Source organism: Solenopsis invicta, chromosome 1, assembly GCF_016802725.1.
Source record: "Solenopsis invicta isolate M01_SB chromosome 1, UNIL_Sinv_3.0, whole genome shotgun sequence".
Classification (NCBI taxonomy): domain Eukaryota; kingdom Metazoa; phylum Arthropoda; class Insecta; order Hymenoptera; family Formicidae; genus Solenopsis; species Solenopsis invicta.
This window is the reverse complement of record NC_052664.1, coordinates 22,907,105-22,932,129: the sequence shown is the minus strand read 5'-3', so window position 1 is coordinate 22,932,129 and position 25,025 is coordinate 22,907,105. Positions and strand designations below refer to the sequence as shown.

At 36.8% G+C, this 25,025-nt stretch overlaps 1 protein-coding gene across 2 annotated transcripts in view; it reads left to right on the top strand.

The window, feature by feature from the left end:
• The window catches only part of LOC105203751 (ABC transporter G family member 9), a 132,470-nt gene extending 107,796 nt beyond the window's left edge, over nt 1-24,674 (top strand). For both annotated transcript variants that reach the window (XM_026131281.2, XM_039459634.1), the window contains exons 3-13: nt 4,277-4,437; nt 6,210-6,379; nt 11,996-12,101; nt 14,943-15,043; nt 15,732-15,987; nt 16,485-16,655; nt 17,717-17,838; nt 19,708-19,915; nt 21,004-21,218; nt 23,644-23,852; nt 24,322-24,674. In XM_026131281.2, the coding sequence (XP_025987066.1) occupies nt 4,277-4,437; nt 6,210-6,379; nt 11,996-12,101; nt 14,943-15,043; nt 15,732-15,987; nt 16,485-16,655; nt 17,717-17,838; nt 19,708-19,915; nt 21,004-21,218; nt 23,644-23,852; nt 24,322-24,517 (1,915 nt within the window). In that variant the 3' untranslated portion in view covers nt 24,518-24,674. The remainder of the gene's footprint in view (nt 1-4,276; nt 4,438-6,209; nt 6,380-11,995; nt 12,102-14,942; nt 15,044-15,731; nt 15,988-16,484; nt 16,656-17,716; nt 17,839-19,707; nt 19,916-21,003; nt 21,219-23,643; nt 23,853-24,321) is intronic.
• Nucleotides 24,675-25,025: the final 351 nt, after the last annotated feature.

The window sequence follows — 25,025 nt, the reverse complement described above, 5'->3', positions numbered from 1 at the left end:
TGTCGCTCGTATCGCCATCGAGCGAGTGCGTGTCGCGCTTTACGCAAGTGCCTTATCTCGAGTTCGTTACCACTATCTCCGGAGCATGAACAATAAAAAAAAATCGCTGGTACTATATAATAACATTTTAGTCACAGATGTAGAATGACGCAATTTCGCGAAAGCGCTCGATGTTTCGTACATATACGTGTAAAATATTCAAATGCCATTACGCTCCAATGCAACTTTTATGTGGCTTCGTGGATTATTTCCTTGCTATTCCGCATTGCTGGTTATTGACTAATATTATTTATTTTCGAGTTATAAATCGAACAAAATTAACTTTCTGCGCGTTTCGGCAAATATAAAAAAAAAACACGTATGTAATATATATGTGAGGTTTTTTTTATGACTGTACCATATACACACACGTCCATAAATCTTCGATAAATTGCAGGTACATGTATTCTTCTAACGATTTATTTATTCTTCTTTTCTGTCGACTAGACATTATAATTTATACAAACTAACAATGAAAAGTCGATCTTATCTAATTCAGAGATATTCTATGAATTTTTAATAGTTGTAATTATTATAACATCCACAGAGATAAGTTTCTTTCTTTAATAAAAAAAGTTATACGTAAAACATTTCTCTTTTTTGAATTATAAACGTTAAAATTAATAAACAAATGAAATTGTACGATCTGTATGTAGTTGGGAAATTCAAACTAAACACAACAATATTTATTTATTTATTCCGTCTCTTAATTATGTCTCTTTCTTCGACCTTTTACAAGTTGCTTTAGAAACGTTGGTTGAAACGGTTTAGTATCAACTGTTTCGTGTTACAAAACAAACACAGTGAAAATGTGAAATGAATTGTAATTGTACATATAATTATACATGTTTTGAAACATTACATTAAAAAAAAATCTAACGTAAGGCGTAATTATTAATACTCTTAAACTTATCAAAATCATTTAAAAGAATTAAAAGAACGTTTACTTAATAAATATAATATAATATTAAGTGAACATAATATGGAAAGTAATATGGACGTTCAAAAGACATGTTCAATAAATGTAAATGATAGAGATATAAACGCAACAAATGTAAACGACAAAATACCAATGACGCGTTCAAATCACCTAAAGACATGTAACAAGCATACAAATCAGTAAATACACATTCAAAAAATAAAAATACTGACGAATATAAAATAGATAAAATAATAATGAAATAATCAATAATTAAAGAAAATATAGTGGATGCAAATTTTCATTAGGATGTCGATGTAGCAATTCCGTGCGTTTCTGATTATAATATTGTTTACTTTTTAGTTATTATAAAATGAAAAAAATCGGCTTTCCGTGCATTTCAATAAATACTAAAAAAGCATGTTATATGAGCTTCTTGTGAGAGAGCATACACACACACATATCACATACTTCACACAAAGAATATAAACTTTTTACTCATCCCTAAATAGTTGCAAATTTTCCTATCGTTTCACGTAGAATTCAAATATTCAATAAGACAACAGTTATCTCAGTATAAAACGGTTATCTTGATGAAAAACGGTATCGAATTGAAAATATTTGCCAAAAGATTTTATAATGTACACTTGAAATGACATTTTTTTATTTGTAAGAACATCTTCATTTTTTATATTCTCTGTTTACAATCTCGTTCCAATCTCTATTGTCGGTTGTAATAAGGATTATCAGATATAGCTTCTGCTTATAATCGCACAAGAGAAATACAAGGTTTCAGAAAGCGATAAACAAGGTGTCGCACCAATATTGGATAGTACATCGGAATGTCGAGAATATTATTGTTACCAAATAAGTATTAATAAGCATTAATTAATAAATTGTCGCATTTTACGAAGAACGCGAGGCAATTTTCAAACAAATTGTGAAACATTCTTGGGATACGAAAGAGGTCAGTCGGCAGGTGAAAAGAGAAAGATTTTCCAGCATCGCACGCGAGTCTCTCCGGCATTGCGAAACGCCATTTCTCGGCGTAACGTACGCCTGGCTTAATTGCCGTCGCGAAATAACTCCCATGAGACGTCATTGTTATTATGAAGCTTGCTCGTCGCGTCCGCGTCGAGTGCGGACGCCTGCCTAGAACCTACGTCACCTCGCTTTAACGATTCCACGCGCAGATTACACGACACGGATCGTCGAAATTCGCCTACCCGACAATTCGCGCTAAAGTGAATTTTTATGGGATATTCGTGAGTGTCTGACAAACATTAAATTCGGGTTAATCTCGCTAGCGCCGTATCCCCGATAAAAGTGTCTCGACATAGAATCAACGCCTCTCTTCTTTTATATCAACGTCGCGCAATGGTACGGCAATCTAGATCTTGAGAACGCAATTAGCACGTTTAGCGCCGGCGATAATTCCGCAGTTTCGCTCGCGGAATCTACGCTAATGGTTTATCGCGACTACGCGAAAAGACTTCGAATGAAATTGGCGCGCCAACGACCGAACTGCGTGTAATTTGAAATTTCACAACTGTCACTTCGAAAATTGCATTTCAAAGGTCACCGTAAACCTTTTAATTCCTATCGGAATCGTAGTTTTAAGATAACTCCGGTATATAGCTATCGAAAACTTAATTTGTAAGGATTACTTACTATATTTATATATAAATTATATCAATACAAATTTTATATTGTGTACTACTATGAAAAAAATTTTTTAAAAATCAAAAACAATTATTTATTTTCTTAAATTTGACAAAAAGATTTTTAGAAATCTTTGCATTTTTGCCGTATATGAAAAGGGATTCATTCAAAAAAATGTTGCTGCTGATGTAGATACATTTCTACGCGTCACAACAATTTATCGCTATTTTTGCATCTGCTGAAATATTTTTGTCACATAATTTATAGCAGCAATATTTTAGCAATCTTTCTAGAAAATTTAGGTCTTATTGCCAATTATACAGTCAACTTTTATAACAGTATGATTGGCTTTAATAAAAATAGGCGTCACAGAAAAATTTTCTTTCTAAACTTTACAAGCAGTTCAGCAGTTCATATATTATAAATTATGTCTGTTATTTAAATTGGTTAAGTATCAAACATGCGACATCACAATATTTGCTAATCATTTATCCACCTTAGTTAATTTTTTGCAGCTAAAAAATTGTAACGATACTTGCAAGATTATTTTTTTGAGTAATGGAATAGCCATTCTGAGTCAAGCTGAATAAAAGATACAAGAGCTAAGCACTTGTATTTTTTTATATTCCATCTTTTATTCTTTCTCTGCACTTATACAAGTATATCGTAAACTCACCACAAAGCTTTTTACACTCCCTAAAGAGAGAGTAATCATTTTATATATGTAGGTTGCAATACATCGCTGCGTTATTCACAATATCGATTCAATTCACGATAATTTCATTAATAATAAAAAACTGAAATCATAACACAATACTAATATAACATAAAGGCATATACGTAGTAGAGTGGTTGTAAACAAATTACCTTCGCTCCTTCTATTTTTTCTGGGTTCTGCAGTGTAAATCTTTGCGCGACATAAATACCGGAGTTATCCTATATTAATTCTTAAGATATCATTATAAGTATTCTATGTCTGACGAATTTTTATTCATTAAAGTTTCTCGAATTTTCGAAGACAAATTAAGTTATAGTCCTTTTCCAAAATAAAATACAGATATTTGTTTTAGAAACTTAAAAGTATGTTCATGAATTTTTAGACATTTTTTTTATCACTTTAAATAGATGGAAAAATGGTCGGAATCGAAAGATTTATAATGGAATTAAGAAGATACTTTTTTTACATGATATCTTAAGAATTAAGGTGACAATAATATCTTAAGAATTAAAAGAGGAAGAATGTACCATTTCTCGGTTGAAGGAGATCTTTTTTTCTTTTTTTTTTTTTTTGGTGTATAATAATATTTTCGTATTCATTATTAAATATGTTTTTCAATTCTATAAACTACGTGCCGATATGGTTGTCGGACTTAAAACGTAATTGTACTAAAGCTCGAAATAAAATCTAAATTAATTTGATCGTTAAATTTATATAATAACGATACTATATGCATCTTAAAAAGAACTATAAAAACTTATTGCAAAAAATATCACCAGACAGGATAATTATTAATATCTCATTTTCAAAAAAGATCTTTTCTTATATGCGTCATGTATAAGAATTTTTATGTTGAAAAATATAACAAAAAAGAAATTAAGAGGCACGTCTTTTCTAAAAATATTTTTGTAATATTTGCGATATCTTAATGCTTGCAGAGTGGAAAGCTCAGCGCTGCAGTTGGTGTGCCCGCTGGATTCTCGTCCGGTGCAGCTAATCTTCCGAGGATTGCAGGTGGTCAAGGAGAAGCGAGTGCTCCTTCGAGATGTTTCGGGAGTCGTCAAGCCAGGCGAATTATTGGCCGTTATGGGCCCTTCAGGTACGAAGCTATCTATTGTATCGATTGGTCTTTTGAGCATGCATCTGATGCATCAGCTCTCGCAACACGTGCAATATCAATTCATGCATTCGATAACAATGATACATATATGTATCGAAACATATCAATTTTCAAACACAATGAAATATTTAATTTAGAATTTTATCTGAAAACATTAGCTTATTTGGCAAATGTAATAAATTCTTATTTTTAACATGAAATGAAATTGCCACATGCAATTGTTAATGCAAAATTGAACTTATTGGAATTATAAAATATGATTAAATATTGTCGCATGCGATAAAATTAAATCAATTTTTGATTTGTCACAAATGTGTATAATTTATTATTTTAAAGCCCATCTTTTCATTTTAATTAACTTTTAATTTTGTCGAGTAAGAACATAGTGTGAAAATTAATTAACAACAGTAGAAACGTTTATTAAATTTTGACGTATGATTTTAAAGCATTTTCTAAAATAGTCGCATAAAGTCGCATCAATTAAAATGCTAATGGCAAAAAAAACGCGCAGTTTCGCGTTTATTTCGTACCATTACATTTCTCTAATGACTCTACTTTTTCGTCACGTCCCGTCCCTCCGATGGCCTGCCGTAATTACGTGTGGCTTCTCAAACACTCTTTCATGTTTCACATTTATTTCTTGCGAATCTTAATCGCACGGTGTTGCGTGGACGTCGCTCGGAATTAAGTCTGCGTTTCTATCTTTAACCGCGCTTTTAAGCGCGCGACGGCGAAATATACACTAGCCCGGCAGTTTCGTGTTGGAATATTTATCACTGCACGGCGAGAAAGTCCGTTCGCGATCGTTTCCAAGGCACTGCGCGCCACACGCAGAAGTTCATCGATCCCAATTATTTCGATGTTGAGTTCTAGCGTCGTAATTTCTAATTCTTTATGACACGATTAAAGACAGACTCGTGATACTCGCGATTTCCAATGGTGTTTCATTATGAAAAAAGCACTCTGAGTCCACGATTTTGAAGTACGTAAAAATTTAGCTACACACAACTCTGAGAATTATTTCGTTGGACCATCAAAATAATTATAGAGGACACTCGAGTGTGATGATGCTACAAAAAGTTTCGACAATCAGCTTGAGCGTCCCACATATTGGCTCCATTAAGCGTCCCCGCAATCATGTGTTGGCGGTCTAACAAAATTATCTTCAGGTCTCATTTTTATAATACCGTAACAATCACACAGCTCTTCATTCAAATATCATAAAATCGTGCAACGTATACGTTTGCTTTACACATAACAATTCTACAATTTATCTCACTTCGAGCATCTGGAGATATTTTTATAAATTCGCTGTTCCATCGACCTGGATCGAAGCAGCGAGTTCGAGTATTTCAAGATCGCGCCGGAAAATTTATTTACTTTACAAACACAAGGAATGTTAATGATCGAAAATTTAACAGTTTAAGCAGCTTGAAGAGTCAAAGAGCCGAGAACTTTCCGAAGATTTAGATGATATTTTAGGAATTTCAAAATGTTGCTCTACACGTACGCGAAATTACCCTTTCTCGCTAATGAAGATAAATTAAAACGCAAAATTGTAGCTACTCGAATTAATTACAATCTCGCGACCCCGTTAACTTATACGGCTTTATAAAATGATTTTCGCGCGCGTAAGGGATACCTAACGTGGCACCACGATGTGCGAAAGATATGTTAACTGAAATATATAACGAGTTTACATGACAGCGTACGAAGGCGCTAAATTTTTGTCTGGCATATTTGTTACGCAGGCTGTGGTAAAACAACACTGCTGAACTGTTTGTCCGGCCGCGTCGGCGTGGACGGCGGTGAGATCTGGTTGAATCGCGAGAGGCTCACCAAACGGTGGCGCAGAAGAATCTGCTACGTACAACAGCAGGATATTTTTTTCCCCGATCTCACCTTACGACAGACACTTGAGGTAAGTTCAATGATAATATTACGCGACAAAATAAAGTACGAAAATGGAGCAAAGAGCTATAATCCAATTCTGAACACAAGATGCACAGTCATTTGATTTTATGATTTATAATTATTAATTTTTTTTTTAAGACAAACTCTGGTATAACACTTATTTAAAATAAGTGAAAAAATTTTTTCTTCGTAAGAGCGAGATGTGCTACTTTTAAATTTAAACGAGGTGTTGCGTCACATATTATCGCATTTGTGAAATATTTTGGCATTATTTGTACTTCTAATGATGATTGATTAAATAACGATAGTAACAAATATTGTGAATGCATCATGTATCTTGCATATTTAATAGAATATTCGACTGTGCATGCAGAGTGATTCGGAATATAAGTGATTACCGTGATCTCCGCTGGCTTTTGTATACACATAAATAAATGATGAGATAAATGATGAAACCAAAATTGTCAATGGTATGCCGATGGAAAATCGATCGTGATGCGAGGATGAAGACAATTTATTTGTATACAAAACCTAGAGGTGTATGTACATACATAAATATCTTGTAGGTTTATAGGCGTATACTCGCGCAATGAAATAAGCAACGAAAGGAAAAAGAACGAGCGCGACGATGAAAACGAGACAGTTGGTGTGGCTGCATTTCTGTACCGTTATCCCGAAATAAGAGAACAAAACGCAGAATCGAGCGTATCATTTCCTCGTTTTCCACGAAAATCCGACACCGGGCGTGCCAAGGCGGCCGCGCCGCCGCGCCTTTCACTCGATATTCATCACGACCCACGCGCCTGAGCAAGCGGGAATTAGGAGAACACCCTGTACGCCAAGATCGCGGGGAATGCAAATGCGGGCTAGGAGCCAATGCGCCCCGTTGCACTTGGGGGATTTAAGAGGTCTGGGCGGAAAACGGACGCGGACAGATACGCGCTTTGTCGCTTTAGCCGCTCTAATCGAATAAACATGCCGGTACGCACACGCGCGCGTGCACCTGCGCGTCGCTAGTCGTTGCGAATCGAGAGACAGAGAGTCTCGTAACAAGGTGAACCGAAGGGCTATTTCTAAACTTGGAAACGTTTGATATTTACACGTTTTTTTATGTTCATATATTTTTCTTTTATTTTTTACTTTACACGTGACGTTGGGAGTGTTCTCATTTTCCGCATGCGTGTACTAATCGAAACAATGTTTTATCGACAGCAATGAAAATTGTGAGAAATTTTAATAATTATGTAATATACAGATAGAGAGAGAGAGAGAGGAGAGACAGAAATGTATTGGAATTAATATTCCTATTTATTTGACTGAAAGTTGTTTCATTAAAACATATGTTTATACGGAACGTTATTTGTTTGAATAAAAATGTTTCATTCAAACAATATCTATAATTTGACGAAAATAATACTATTATTAGTTGTGTTGAATCAACTTATTGATTCAAACATTGGTTTATTTGTTGAACTATTTCAAATAAATTTGATTGGAGATGATAAAATTTATTAAGAATCCAAAGAAATCGTTTTCTCTGTAATACGTAATTTTTCGATAATTTCTCTGAAAAAGTTATAACAAAGTAATATATAATTAAGGAAAAGAATTCCCGAGACAATTAAGATAATAAAATCTTGAATTATAAGAATAATTAACGTCTTAAAATAGAAGATATATATAGACAAAAAATAGATATATATTAATTCCATATTTTCCGGCGAGATATTCGTCTCAGAAAAAATTATTTTGTAAATTCAAAATTTAGCACATAACAATGGATGAATATATCCACATGCCAAAGAATGTTTGATAATAAAATGGATTTATGAAATCCGTTATTATTTTACGGTTTTTCGAAATTTCAAGGTAATTAAATTATACTTATATTAATACATTTAAATATTTTGCAAAATGAAACATACATATTCGTCTGAGAAACTTGAAAGTAGGTTCAAGAAATTTTAGATGTTTCTCGAGCCACTTTAAATTAATGAAAAAATGATCAGAGGCGGTATGATGGTACCTTAAAAATTAAAAACGCGAATTTTGTTTGTCACTGATCATCGCGCAGCTGGCTCGTTAAGAGCAAGTATCTAAATAATTTAAATTCAATCAATCGCGGATGAATATTCGGATATCAGTCCTATTCTACGTTTTGCCGAGGCAAAACTTTCAGTTGAAAAATTTGAATACATACATAGATATAAAGACAGATTCCGCTGATTTTTTTTAGAATGACGTTGCTCTCAAACGCCGAAACATTGCAAAAATTGTTTACAGCATGAAGAATTATACTTGGGCACAATGGAGGAACATTATTTGTTTGAATAAAAATGTTTCAAACAATATCTATAATTTGACGAAAATAATACTATTATTAGTTGTGTTGAATCAACTTATTGATTCAAACATTGGTTTATTTGTTGAATATTATATATTAGGAATAAAAATAAAAATGTTAGAAGTAGTTTCTTCAGTGAATGTAACAATAGATATTAATAAGATATAAGACATAAATGCATTATACGAAACACAACATAGGTTCGCGTCACATGCTCTAATGTAGACCAGAGAGCACTTTCATCACCAATCACAACATTAATTCGAACGTATTGGAACGCGTGGAGGGAGTAGGAGTACGGAGGGAGTTGGAGCAAGCGACACGAACAAATCTCATAACTTATTATGTATCTATAGTGTTTATCAAGGAAACTCATTCAAAAATTTTAATTCCTATTCCTAATATCTAATATTCCTCTATCATGCACAGGATTAAATAATAATAAAGCTACGTTGTATTTTGCACGACACATTTATGTCTTGCGTTTTATTCTTATCCGTTGGGCGTTACGTTTGATATTCATTAAGAAAATTGATTCTAAAATTTTAATTCCCATTTCTAATATCTAGTATTCCTCTATTGTGAGTAGAGCCTCGGAAATCAACAAGCAAAATAATTGAATAAAGGGACAAAAAACAGAGATGGTGGTATCACGTGCATGGCGCCTACTCGCGCGCGCCGTACCTACGCGGCACGCGCGTGTCACACGCATAGCTATACACGCGCTCTCGCAACGAACCGTCCGTCGCGTTCGTCTAGCCGCGACCGTTAGCGGGCAACGGCGGTCCGCGGGGAGTCGAGGGGAGGTCGTATCTCTCGCGGTGACGTCATAACTCGGTCAGTGAACCGCCGAGAGCTCGCGGCGTGCGTCTTACGGTTTCGAAAACATTTGGCGCCGCCTCTACACGCGCGCATACCGTGCGTGCACACGGCGCACTGTTTAGAGAGAGGCACGACCGCGGCGTAGGCTCCTTTCAGCGGGATGACACTTTCTCTCTCCCGGGGAGCCTCCTCTTCCTCTCCCTTTCCGCGCTGTGTTCTCGCTTCTGTTGTCTATCGCGAGAGAAAGAGAGAGAGGTCTGTTTTGTGCCGAACGAATCTAAAGCTTTGGAGCTGGTTGTTTTGAGACCACCGTGCGATTTTGCAGTAGGACCGTTTGAAGATTCAGGTAAACATTCCCAGTAACCGGACACGTGTACCATTACATAGTCTTAAATGTTTAAAGATTACAATTCAATTTTAATATTATAATAAAAAGGTTTCTGAAATTAATAATAATAATAAGTTTTTCTGTAAGTGTCGAATATACATGTCCGGTCACTGGGACGTTTACGTCGACAATTTCCTCTTTTGATCGAAATATTTGATTTAGATAAGCAAAAACGGTAAAAAAATTATTTACATATCCGTGAATATATTTAGATCATCGCCCACACGTGCGTACGTCATGCTTGTAATTAATACCGTACATACAGAATGTTTATATTTGACTTTTGATAGAGATCTTTCATGATAAGTACATTCAGCGGAAAATTTTTTCATTAAATTATTTCTTTATATTTATACGTCTTATCAATATTTTTTCACAATTTCTGTACACCTGAGAGAATTGTAAAGTAATTTTATACGAATTTTATATTAATTTACATAACCGTGTCAACACGATGTAACTTTAATATTATTAAAACGAAAAGATTGTTTAAAATTAAACAAGAATTAAATAAGAAGGTTGCGCTGTCTCTGTCCGTAATTCTTAAAGCTCGACTCGTCAAAAGGCCCTTTCGTTCCCATAGGTAAAAATGTAAACTGTTAGAGGGAACAGAAGAAGAGGTTCACTTTTCCGCGGTCCGGTTCCACAGCCGGGTATCGTCGTTATATCTTTATTTAGACATAACTGTGTTCCCGGCGAGTACAATATCATCGGCCGCACTTTCTCTCTCCGCATAACGGGCCCCCTCTTGTGTAACGGCACGAGGAGAATGAACGTTGAGAAACGGCACGTCGTCGTCTCTGCGGCTGGTCTCTATATCCGTACGCGTAGCCGCTGTTGATTGTGATATAAAGGGCAATCCATAACATCATCCATAACATCAAGCCGCGCGATGACACATTCTTGGACGCGTGCAAAATCGACACGTATGCATCGCGGAACATTTCATCGGACGCCTTCTTACCCTAAATATTTAGCATCCCCGCGCAACCCTAATTATAGCCCTTTAACTATAATTTTCGGATTTGAATTAAAATTTTATCGCGAAGAAAATAAATTCCTGCGAAATAAAGGATAAGAGTGCTCACTCATTTGCAAAAATATAATCGATGGAAACTGTTTGATTTTTAAACGTTTATAATAAACTGTAAATGCAACATACACGCAATATATACTGCGTATTTATTTATTTTCACATATTTAACGGTATAACGTAGCCATCAGTTTGGTAACTTCGTGTCACTTTTTAGTGCCGATAAGATGATAGAGTTCTGTTAAAAAAAAAAGAGCTAAAATTAATCGCCGTGAAAGACTTGAATCGAATTAACCTAATTTCAAAAAGATTAAGATAAAATTACATTGAGGATGACTTATCGATTCATTCGGAAATTTATTGCAAAATTATTATTATTCCTATTTATGGCGAGACGAACGAGTTTGTCGCATTAATACTTTCCGAGTTAAACATTTTGCTAAAGTAGAATTTAAATTTGTTTCTTACAACTTGAATCTACAAAATTCCGATGCAAATGTCATCGGATTAAATTGTAGAATTATTATTATGATATTACTCGTGCGCTTAACTTTTAATCTTACGTCCAATCTCAAGCACCTGTCGAACATAAAAAAAAAATGTCAAATCGTAAAACAGAGCTCCGCTATTTACGAGGCACTCACGACGCGAGAACTCTCGTATTAACGAACTCCCAGACTCCCTTCCGAGGTAAAAACAGCCCGCGGTTTCGCAATCGACGCGTCATCGTAATTGACTTAACGATCGGCTTATGACGGGCGCGCCCCCGGCGCGACGCGGCGTGTTAGAGCCGACCGGGGTAATAATAGTACAAAGTGGCCTGGATATATTACGAAACGGAAATGCATCCACACCAGCCGCGCGCGCGATGCACCGCGCTCAGGCGCGGCGCGGCGCGGTTTTGTTTACGTTGCTGTTTTAATGCACGCGTTTACGCGGCCCGTCAGAGCGCGTAAACCGATCGGCGCTAAAACCGATCGCCGTTTACGCGCGTTCCCGCCTCACGCCGCGCTTGCATCGTATCGTAATTTTGCAGTACCAGGCGAGGCTGAGGCTTCCGGACATACTCTCACACTCCCAGAAGATGCAGTGCGTGGATCACATCATCGAGGTCCTCGACCTCGCGGGCTGCCAAGACACCAGTGAGTACGACGACGACGACGACAACGACGACGATGCTGTCGTAAAGCCGAAGGATCGATGTCGAGTTGCGACGTTTTTAGACCCGCGGCCACAGGGAATCGCGAGCCGCAAGGATTCCACTGAACATAATTCGCTCGATTCCGCCGACCCGGAGCTCGTAAAGTCCGTTCGCGCATTTGCATACACGCAATCACGATGTAAACAATGGCGGCTCGCGCGATCCCTGCGCGACGTTAGAAGACGTCGTTACTCCACGATCTAATAGCACGCCCGGCCGAGTTACTGTGCGTCGTTCTGAATACGATCATTTCAATTTTACGAGATTTTCGAGAATTTACGTTCATTAACACTTTGACTGCCATATCTGGGTGACGCGCGCGAGTTTCCGCAAAAGCCTCATCACTCGTTTGTAGGTGACGGTTTTATTTATTTTTCATTAGGAATAATTTTATCAAATATTTATAAACGCATTAAAAGAAAATCAATGAAATATTAATAAAATAATATCTTGGATTTATTAACTTTTAAGTAGGTAGGTAGCCAAAAGTTCCTCTACAGCACAGCATTGCAAAAACATTGCAAAATGTCGTTACAATGTTTCAGCAATATTGTAGCAACGATAAAATGTCCGCTTAAAAAATATTTATACTTAATGTTGCAGCAACCCTCATAGAAATGTATTACTGGCAAATTTATTATTACCAGTAATACATTTCTATACGGAAATGTTAACACAATATTACATATATTGCAACATTACGTATCAATATTTCTGAAGCGGACGTTTTATCACTGTTGCAATGTTGCTGAAACATATTACAGCAATATTTTGCAATGTTTTTGCAATGCTGCAATCATGCACTTTTTAATTTTGAACCTCTCAAAGTTAAATGTGAAATCAGTCAAAGTGTTAAAAGAGAATATATACGCGTGACAAGTTATCGCCTTTACTCCATGGTATTACACTCGATCTTTCGGTCTCTTAAATAGAATCCAAGTCGAACGTTAAATATTCTAAAATTGAAGATGAAACTTTTGAAATTATCCTCTGCATTTCAGCCGCTATAAAGTTTGATATATAGCTTTCGCATTACATCTAACTCTCTACGCGAAGTCTCCGTCTTTCCGACGTTATAGCACTGACTGTAACGCAGATCGTATTTAATGTTAATACGCGACCGACTCTTACGATTATCGTCACCGTGACTATCTGTCTTGGTTTAACATTTTGATTGACAATTTCCGCGATTGTGAATATCGAGCCATCGCGCGAGCGTCAAGCAGCCACGGGCGCGTTATCGAAATATGCACGTAGGAAAAACGAGCCAAGTAATATACAGGCTGACCTACATGCACATGTTTCGCGCTTCACGTCGTCGTGAGATTCTCAGAATGATGTAGATTCGTCGTTAACGAGAAAATTGGACGGGACACCGTTTCCCAAAATAATACAGATCTTTCGTTAACGTGAAAATTGGATTGGACGTCGCTTCTTAACGTTCGGAATTAGACACTTCGGCAATTGAGCGTTAAATCGAGAAATTTGCTTAATCTCCGTCTGATCTCGAACAATAAGATCTTACGCTATTTGTCGATGATTCCAAATTGCAGAGTCCGCAGTTGATTTTTTTTTTTTTATATTCAATAATTTTATCCGATGGCCACTTTGTTATTTTTGTCAAAGCAAAGCCTGCGGTTGCGGTCTCGAAATTTCATCAGTACGACACCGCCGCGAATTCGCGGTCATCCCGCGTGGTCATCTCGCTCGGCCACGTCAAAACGTCGAGCGTACAGCGCGGAAGCGCGGCGACATTTTCCGGAATACAAACGAGGGAAAGTACGAACGCGTATTTCTATTGCCGCGGAGCGCCAGGCTCATTGTCGGTCGGTTGATAAACGGTTTCCTCGATCGTTAACCCCCGAGCGCTCCTCGAGCGCTGAACGCGACCGCCTCGGCGACCGCGTGCGCGCGCGCTTGTGTGTGACGTAAAATATTATTCCCCGCACACAATTATACGTTCGTTTCTCTTCCTGTGCCCCGAAGGCGTGAGCGACCGGCGGCGACGGCGACGACGAAGTTTAATAATTTACCACGCGTCAGAGATCACGCGCCCCGCGTCTCGTTAGTTCCAGCTGGCGTTGGCAAATCCGAATATCGGCACGCCGGCCACCGCCGGACGCCAACGTCGCCGCGCCGAGAGAGATTCGATGGGAAAACTATTTATCTTTATTGTTCAGCGACGATTTTTCATCGATATCTGCTCGTAATTCTCGTTATTCGCGACCGCGGACGTAGGTTCGCGCATGCTAATAAAGTACGCCTTTGACGCTTTGTTGTCTGAGATCATACGCGCCGTATCTTCTAAACCTTTTTGAATAATGCCCCTTTTTTCCTCCGCCTCGGTGAAATGCGTGACATGGTAATTACGATCGCCTACATTTTCAATATCTTTCGTATGACGGATCTCTCCGTATATCTCGCCGCACATGTAGACAAGTACTATTTTCGAATATTATTCACGCGGTAGCGCAATCGCGTATAGAAAATAGAAAATTATGCAGATCGATTCCACGCGAAAGTACTCGCGTTTATATTCGTACATTTCTACGCGTTTTTATTGTCATATATTTTTTTGTAATGATTGAGTATTACAATCGTACGTGTACGTTAAATAATAAAAATTAACAATAACAGAAAACGCAACTTCCTCAATTCCTCGTATTGATTTCTCAAAAGAGTTAATTTCTGTATTTACGAAATAATATTTATAATTTATCATATTACGAGATATAATTTCTCTAATATGTACATACGTTAAAATGGCATATTTCTTGTGTAGTCATTGGAGATTATTCGAAGCGGGGGATTTCCGGTGGTGAGAAGAAAAGGACGAGTATAGCTTGCGAATTACTCACGAATCCATCATTAATGCTACTAGACGTAAGTTTCCTCTACAATTTTTTCTTCTATCTCGAATTTTGATTTAATATATTTTTTCTAAAATTAATGAGAACCGTTATTAAAGTAATTGATTGCTTTAAAAACAGTTACCATTAATTTTAGAAAAAAATATATATACTCACGTATCTTGAATTCGTAATACATATTATTAAGGTGTATTTACGATTTCATGTACATATTCGGAGAATTTTTAATTAGACCTTCGCATAAGCTCCGTAAGTTTCTTTGTATACGTTTCCACAAGCCATTAGTATTATAAGAAATGTTAACATATAAATTATCTTTAAATGTGTTTAGTCGGAAGAAATTATTAGTATATAAGATTTAACTAAATTTATGGAAACATACAGAAACTTACAAAGTTTATATAAATCTGAAAATATACAACGAATAAAACTTTCCAATTCTTTTTGATAATCTATTAGTTTAGAGATCTATGGTATTAAGGAATTGCAAAATAGAAAATTCTTCAAATGATACATAGGAATATTTAGAATTACGAATTTTTGTATCTTATAATTTATAAGTTTAAAAAAAGTTTACGATAATTATGATAATAGAACAATAAAATATGAACTAATTTTTCACGAAAGTTCGCCAAAGAAAGTTTTCCAAAATCTAACTTTATATTTAGTGTCGCTAATTTATGGAATCTTTCACCTTTCAGGAACCCACGAGCGGACTCGACTCGCACTCGGCTCAAGCACTGATCTCGCGGTTGAAGAAATACGCCGAGCAAGAGGGTAAGAGCATCGTGGTGACGGTACACCAACCTAGTTCCAGGATGTTCCACAGTTTTAGTAAGCTTCTCCTACTGAGTAATGGTCAAGTGGCGTACTACGGTTCGACGGCGAATGTCGGCAGATTCTTCTCTACGATAGGACTTACGCTACTGCCGCATTACAACCCCGCAGACTTCATTCGTGAGTACACTTTGCTGATGCAAACTAATTTCGTTACACTTGCAAATGATATACACATCTAAGAGATAAAATTTTGCCTCTCGTCTTCATTTCTCTCCACACATAAAAAAAGTCCTTTTCTTATATATATGTTCTACATACTTATCACAAAAAGTATTACACGTTCTGGGCAAAATTGGAAGAAGCGTTTAAAACAAATTTAATTGTAATATATACATACACACCCTACATTTTCATGATCAATATATGTGCAGTAAAGTGTGTTTTTTGATGCAACAAATGTGCATAAGATATGGAAGTAAAAGAACATTTTTCTAAAATATTTAGAAACAAATGATTTTCTGTGCATATGTATGAATATACATACATTTGGAAAAGATTACAATCACATGTCTATTTTCTGAAAAATTGTTAGCACTAAGTGCTACTGTTCGCATGAATTGATCAAAGCTAGCCGAGGGAAGAGCTCAGTGTTACATGAAACGCTTCTGTTTCAGTGGAACAAATAAAGGGGCCAGAGGAGGTTCGAGATCGCATCGTTGCCGCAGCGAGAGCTGCAAGACAGGGACCTGACTGCCCACCGGAACTTCGCCCGGAGTATAATCCCAGCCAACATCCGCTCTGCGACCATCTCATCCATTATCACGAGCACCACATCAGCCACAACGGTATTATATAGTATGCAGCCCGCCCCGCGATATACGTATTTAAATGTATGCACACCTAGACTTTCCCCCGGACCGCAGGCGGACCGTTACGGCTCCGATGTGCCCATTTAAAGCGCGCACTTGCTCAAAGATCGAGTATCTCGCGTCCGACCTACGGTTGGAATGTTGGAAGGGCCGCTTTATGAACTGCTAAGATAGGCAACTTGACTGAACTTGTCCGCTGAATGTTTAGAGCCTTTAACTCGCGCAGCGTTACGGCGCGTACCGATTTCCAAGAGTTATTTATCTTGCCGTTCTTGATGGTGTAAATATATATATTCATGAACGGTTCCGAAATAGTCTAGAATTATCTCGCATCAATTTTCGATAACAAATAATAAACTAGGTCAAATAAAAAAGCGAATGATTCAAAATGGCTATTTTTTAACAACGAATAATATTAAAAAAAACATTGACCAAATCTAAATTGAGTTAAAATGAGTTAAAGAAAAATATTGATTTTTTTTTGTTTACAACTATTATTCAACAAAACATTTAAAAAAATCATCGAAGTTGTCGAAAATATAACAGCTGCGGCTACTTTAGGACAAATAATTTGTGGATTTTGTCTCATTGCAGGAGATTCGCAAAAATGTGCATCACTTTTATGTATCACTAGTATTTATTTAATCACTTTTCCAGTTTCAAATTTTTAGAATATATATAATTTTTTAAAATATTCTCTGTTAGTATCAGAAACCGTAAAATAATGAATTATATTCATTAAAATAGAGAAACTTCAGTATGAGAGAAAAAAATTTATAATAAAACCTTACGTAAACATTTATGTGAATAATATTGAACCGTATAGACGTGTTACATTAAAATTTAAGAATATAAATCACAATAAAATAAACTATAATGAATATACGTATTAGAAAAGCGAGCGGAGTGAAAGATCGTGAGATAACTCATCGATTTTTTTCTCCGTTCTATTGTGTATCTTTGCCTACTTGCGTATTTATCGACGATGCAATTCTCACAAAGCTACTCTAAACACCCGTTTTCCCGATGCTTTACAGTGAAGGAAGACGAAGGCCGTACGCTATGGTTGGACACACAAAGCCACGCCAGCAGCAGTGCGAGTTCTGCTGATGACGACTATTCCTGGCAGTGGCCCACCAGTTTCTGGTCGCAGTTCAAAGTGAGTACGCTTTACGTATGTTTGTAGCAATTACTGAATACAATGCCATTCTACTTGCTTAAGCGTTCTTTATCTCCGAGGCATTATCCCGTGTGTGAAGATAAAAGATGAAAAATAATAAAAGAGTCAAAACGCTGTCTTTTTCACAGAAAGAACAATATAATTAGAAAACGATATGTTACATTCTATTTATGATTTAAAATTTAACGCTCATCTAGAAATACTTTCATACATATTATTATGGATTATTTGTGACATCAATATCTGATTCTTGAAACAGCTCATTTTTATTTTAAATCTTAATATCTGAAAACTGGCGTAGTAGGTCTTGGACATTCCAAGCGACCGTTCCAACATAATTGTTCACAATTTCCAAAGCGTATCCTTCGCGACAGAGATGAAATTGTAATCGCTATACAGTCAGACTAATTCTTCGAGCTAGATATGACGCATCGACCACTGCGGGAGAAAGAAGCGAATCGGCATGCCCTATGTTATTCATCGCGGGCGCCGATTAACGAATGCATCTAGACTAATGTGTACCGGTTTACCTATTCGCGGAGGTCGCGTCATCGATCGCGTCGTAGGTGGAATCGTCAAGAATCGCACGCACACCCGGGAGGGAGATAGAGAAGGAGGAGCGCGCGTGCATAAACGTCGTTGCTGGAAAGAAGAAGACCGGCCAGGCATAGAGAGGAGAACTGGGACGCGTTTGCACGATTCGCCATATCCGGATAATTACCGCGCGACCGGTATGCCCGTTTGTAATCGCGCTTTACGTACGAATACGAACGCCGCGTCACTTGCATCACTTTTACTTGGCAGAACCACGCGTTCTTCGCGTCCTACAGTAGCGCTCCATCGCACCTCTCGTGAGAAAGACAGAGAAAGAAAGAGAGGAAAAACACCAGAGCGTTCAAGGTCCAATATTCTATTAGCGATATTTATTAAACTAGGAGACACGGAACATAAATTTCGTTCTCTTTGTTCGTTGACCTGGCCGGACACAAGGGTGTAAAACCTGGTCGTAAAACAACAAGTAATACCGACCCGAAAACCAGCCTTTCACGCGCGATGTCCGAGACACTGTATGTGCCATAGTTATTGTTTAAAAAGGCCTTCGAAACCAGCATTGTGAAACTTTGCGTTCTATTTTCTCACGGACGCTGATATAATCGAGTCGTTCCAAAGGTATTAACCTGATGACTGTGTATTATTATAAAATCGGTGTGTCGTGAAGTAATCCACGTAACCGAAAAATCGCTTCTCCAAGAAGTCTCGTGATAGCAATCTTTTCTTAGCTTTTCACTAGAAAATTTTTATGTCTTATTGTTAATTTTATATATTACAAAATTACGTAGCCTCCCTCCTTCCCGCTTAAAAAAAAGTGTTCCAATAAACTGATTAGCTATATCAGTAACTAATGATATTTTATCAGTATCACTGATGATACTCGATACAGTATCAGTTATTGATGTAACTAATCAGTTTATTGGAACACTTTTTCTAACGGCCAATATTTAAACTTTATCCTGTTCTTTAAATCGGATTCAATGTATTATTCACTAATCTAATTTCAATGATATAATTACATCAATCAGTGCCCCCCTCTTAATCGGAATCACTGAAAAATCGTGAATAATCATACACTTATAACTGTGATTATAAGTGTAGCACTGCAAATCAGTAAGATTCCACTGATTCAGATTTAGAGAGTGAGTGTTTGCTAAGAGCATTTCTGTACATCACAATCACAATAGAATTCTTTATTTTATTATGCTTGTGAGCGACTTGATGCGAATTACAATTGGACCTCACATGAATCCATTTGTTCATTTGTACAAACGAAATGTTCTCCTTTAATTTCAGGTATTATCGGAAAGAAATTTTCAAGAGGCACGACCACGGATGTTGTCGCGTCTTCACTGGCTGCAAACGGTAGCTCTTGGGCTTCTAACTGGGCTTTTATGGCTGGGTCTTCCCAGAACTGAAGCAGCCATTCACGATATTCAGGGGTGGATGTTCTTCAGCAACACATACTGGATGCTTTTTGCACATTTTGGAGCGCTCACGAGCTGTGAGTTGAATTTAATTCTCATTTGCGCCCTTACAGCCGAAATTCCATCACAAAGGGGAAAGATCCATTGTGCCGAGACTAGACTGATTATCTCGACAATACCTGCATTAATTAGACACTCTGACGAAATGAAATTACAGTATATCAAATTTGCGGTGAGCCAACCAAATAAATTTTTGTTACATAAAAATGTAATTGTGTAAATTTAAAAAAAAAGAAAAAAAATTGCCATTCAAAGCGTTTATTTGCGAATTAAACGTGAAGTGTATACGATCGTTAAAAAAAACTCTCTTTCGACCAATAAAGTTTATTCCCTCAAAGCTTTTTGATTAATTATAATTTTATTTTAAAATTTTAAAATTTGAGATGAAACTGATTGGGTAATTGTACTTTATTATAACGTGTTCAATTAGCCATTCAGTAACGTTCATTTTCTTTTTCGCAACGAGAATATTCAATCAAGAATGTTAGCACGTGTGGCATGCCATGACCTAATACGTGCTCGATAATGGAGGTCCTTAAATCTATGTTTTTCTGATAGCTAACGACCAGATATATAATGTAACACAAATACATAAAATAACATAATAGATATTTCCCTCTTTTTATTTAGCAAAATAACATAAAGCCGAAAAAAATACCGGGATATATGATAAATGATGAATTGAGACATCAGGTGGAATGTATCATTGTAATCTCCATCAATCAAAACCAATCGAATCTTAAACAAACCGCGACCCTGATATTCGAAAATCCATAGTAGAAAAGAAAAAAAAAGGAAGTGAGACACGCGGATGCGCATCGATTATTGTATCGGGTCACGTGTAATTCATTCGGAAATAGGTACACGAAAAATCCTCACTGTGATCCGATCGCCTTCCAGTCTCCTATCTCGCGGGAAGCGAAAGAGCTCGAAGCGAAACATTAAACGCGAGAGGGACGCGTCGCTCTTGATACCCTGGCTATAAAACCGATTTTAGCATCACCCCCGGCCTGTCATAAGCGACGCGCGACGTGTTCACCCTACACAAGCCCGGTACGGGGATGATTCCATCTAAAAATAACCCGCGACGACGATGTTTTTCCAGTTCCCCCGGAGCGCGAGGTGATCAACAAGGAACGCCTGTCAGGATCCTATCGGCTCTCGGCCTACTACCTGGCGAAGATGGTGGGCGAGCTGCCGTTGACGATAACGCTGCCCGCAGTCTACCATATAATTAGTTACCCAATGTTGGGCTTCCATAATATAGCGGTCTTCATCACGCTGCTCGCATTCTTGCTGCTCAACACTGTAGTCGCACAGGTAAGCAATTTCCTGTTCGATCGCAACCGATGTTAGACATTGGGCAAATGGCCCTTTTACGTCATTTCAAAACAAAAACTTGGATTCTGCCTACAATATATTTCCGTGATTCACATACCAAGATATTCCGTCCAATCACTAAAATGAGCAAATGTTCAAACTGTTAAAATGTTTAAATTAAAATTCGCGAATATATGACAGCTTAAATCATAGTGAAAAATCTGATGATTATACGGAAGGCAATTATATACAAATGATGAACAATGTCAAATTTTTATTTTTACTACTACGTACTGACGATATCGTTATCGATTCGGACAACGCTTGAATATCGGATGAAAATTCGCAAATGCATATTGACTATTTCTCCAATAGTTATACAGTGTTCTCAGGACGTAATATAATTTTCCCATGGTCTATCAGATAATTCTTTCAATTATCGCTCATGGAAAATTGATAAAAAAATTTGGTTTTAATCCTAAACTTCCTGATAAAATGTAATGTGGAAGTAAATATTTGTTAAAGTAAGAATAAAAATTAGAATATTACAAACCAATATATATTATATATAATACTTAATAAAAAATTGAGATTCTGTTATTCTAAAACAGTGCTGGGATATAGTTGCACATTTCGTGCCAATTTCGTCAACGTCTACTGTTCTCCTCTTCTCGCTCGTGTCTTATTGTTAGCAATCAGACTAGAGCTGCTAGACGCTTCTAAACAAGGCGCATGATGCTTCATCCCCTCCGCCTTACAAGTTCAATGAAATTGTAACCTCTTTGAATGTATCAAATAGATAGAACTTTCACCATTTGAATATAATTTTAAATTATTAATTGAAAATTTCAATTAATTAATTTTTTATTAAAAAAAGTTCTGATTAGTTATTTAATATTATCCAAGGAGTATACGATTCTATTGTACTTATAATACGAGTGTTTCTAAGATGAAACGTTACGTATTTTGTTTACAAACAACCAACAGCTGATTGTTCACAAGTGGCAAAAAGGAGAGAGGCACCGATAACGAAATTAGCCTGAAATACAACCAAATACTTACTCTGCAGCTCTAGACTACAAATTATTAATGAAGCTTAAAAGAGATGCCACTTAAAAAAAAAATGCGTCAACAATAATACCTCGAAGGTGATGTAGAAATCTATTAGAAACCAATGTTTACGAGCATAGTAACAGAAAGTTTTTGGGCGCTCGTACGGCGCTCTCACGAATCGTTCTCTACATTATATACATACATACATACATACATACATACATACATACATACATATATATATATATATATATATAGAAATGGTAAACAGTGTGATATATCATGTTTTGACATTAAAGTTATAAAATGTTTTATAAAAATGCTATAGTTATTGGCGAAAATATCGGTCGTGCACTTGCACGAACGTGGTTGAGAAAGGTAAAATAAATGTCATCTCTTATAGTTTTTGAGACGAGTAATCCGATACTAAGATAAAATTACGTCACGTGTAATGAGAACACATGAAAAATTTAATGTAAAACATGAAAACGCTAGACATCACAGTTATTCGCGAAACGAGTCGCTACACTAAAAGAATAAATTTTGCAGAAATATAGATATAAAAATAATTATGTTGAATCATTAAAATAATTACATTGCACTGGAAGAAGGATTTGGTATTTATTATCAAATTTGGTAACTTTATCCCAGTTCTGTTTTAAAACTCAAAGTTTTCGTACAAATTTGTTTTGAAATAAATAAAATAATCTAATATTACACACTGAGAGAAAAAATTTAATTTTAATACATTATGTATAATATTTGTTTGAAATCGGGGGGGGGGGGAGGAAAGAAAATGATAACAATTTTATAATATTATAAAAAAGAATATAAAGACAAATTTCAAAATGAATTAATCTAAAAGTCCAAGGATGAAATGTCAAATTAAAAAGACTGATAGATATTTTTTGCTCTAAAAACGTTAGTGACTAGATCAAAAGAATATTTAATATAACGTTACCTGGCTATCGAAAATCAATATAAGCGTAAGAATTACTCGGATTTGAAACTCATAAGTGTAATGTAAATAATATCTATTTTTCGTATAAAATATCTGATAAACATTTTATGGAAAGTGATATCTTATACATATATAACGGATAATTGTAATTGTGTTTCATTATTATTTCCACATTATTAGATAACATAAAATATGTAAGGTTTCAAGCGCTTTCGGTTTATCTCGAGATTGGAAATTTGCACCAAAATACACGAGAGGTATATATCTGTCGGCCTCTTGAAAGCCTCTCTACTGACCAGGCAGAGAGAGAGAGAGAGAGAGAGAGAGAGAGAGAGATCGGCCGGTTATTCAACCGTTCGACATAAGTCGGTTTTATTACGTCCAGCACCTCAATTTCACGATACTTTACAGAGTGTCGGATTCTTCGTGGGCGCATGCTGCGAAGATCTGCAGGTGGGCATCACCGTCTCCGCGCTTTACACACTTTCGACGCAGCTTCTGGGCGGTTATTTGGCGACGTCGGTCCCACCATGGCTAGCGTGGGCCAGATACATCAGCATGATGCATTATGCCTATCAGAATATGCAGATTCTGGAATTCGGCGTCGGCGAACCGATCGCGTAAGATTGCATCTTTTGTTTATTGTCACGTTTGTCTTTTTATCACGGTTGTAGTTAGAAGTTTTTTTTTTTGAATGAAGGAAGAGCTGCTAAAAAGTGAAATATTCACTTTCGAACAGAAGATCCGGCAAAAAGCTGAATGAAATCAGATGCAAATGGCTGTGATTAACAAATTTTTGAAATAACATTTTATGGATGATACGTAGAATTTATTTAAGAAAATTGTTCTTCAACGAAGAACATTCGAATAAAAGGAACATTTTTCTAAGAATAGTATAGTTCATGTAATTAAAAATATAGATACGTGAGAGTAAATATGGCAAATTACGTGTATTGAAGTTTTAATTTGGAATCGATTGAATAATGACAAATCGCGAATTGAATCCTGATGTGGTGTATAAATAAGATGAAAAATCTTCCCTTGAACAAATGCTGTACTGATCGAGCGAATAATTCTTCTGTACAACAGATGCTCCCAGCCGAGTAAGTTCGCCGAGTGCAGAAACGGCACGACGATACCCGTTTCCGCGATTTTGGAGAGTCAAGGCGGGGTCAAAGGTTCTGGTCTACCATTGTGGGCGAACACAGCGGTGCTACTGGCGTTCCTAATCGTTTTCCGCACCCTGGGCTACCTCGTCCTGCGTTACTACCGTGTACCAAAATGAGCGTGTTTGGGAGACACGCAAGTAGCACGCAAATTCTCGACACGACTTTCGCGGATCTTCAGTTTTGTTACTACATCATAGAGTATTATAGCAACCGATCGTCGCTGTCGTCGCTGTCGCGCGTCTCGCCTCTTGTTCGTCGCGGAATGGAAAAAAACAAAAAAACATAAAAAACGGCCCGCACGTTTCGACGTCGTCCCCCGGGAGAATTTTCTCCTGTCGAGCTGTCGAACGTCTGTAAAGTTTTTCTATCCAGCTTGAAAACATGGGGGAGCGGCGCGAACACGGTTATCACGCGAGTGCGAGCAGCCGTTTTCACTTTTCCCGGCGCCATGCGTATCGAGCAATGCGACATAAAACGTGAGACTGCAACAGACTTGGCGAGAACTCTGTATATGCGTACATACAAACTTACGTACGTATACATACATATGAATGTATGTATATTTATATATACATGTATGAATGCATATATACCTAGCAAATGTTGAGAGACTCTACACACCTA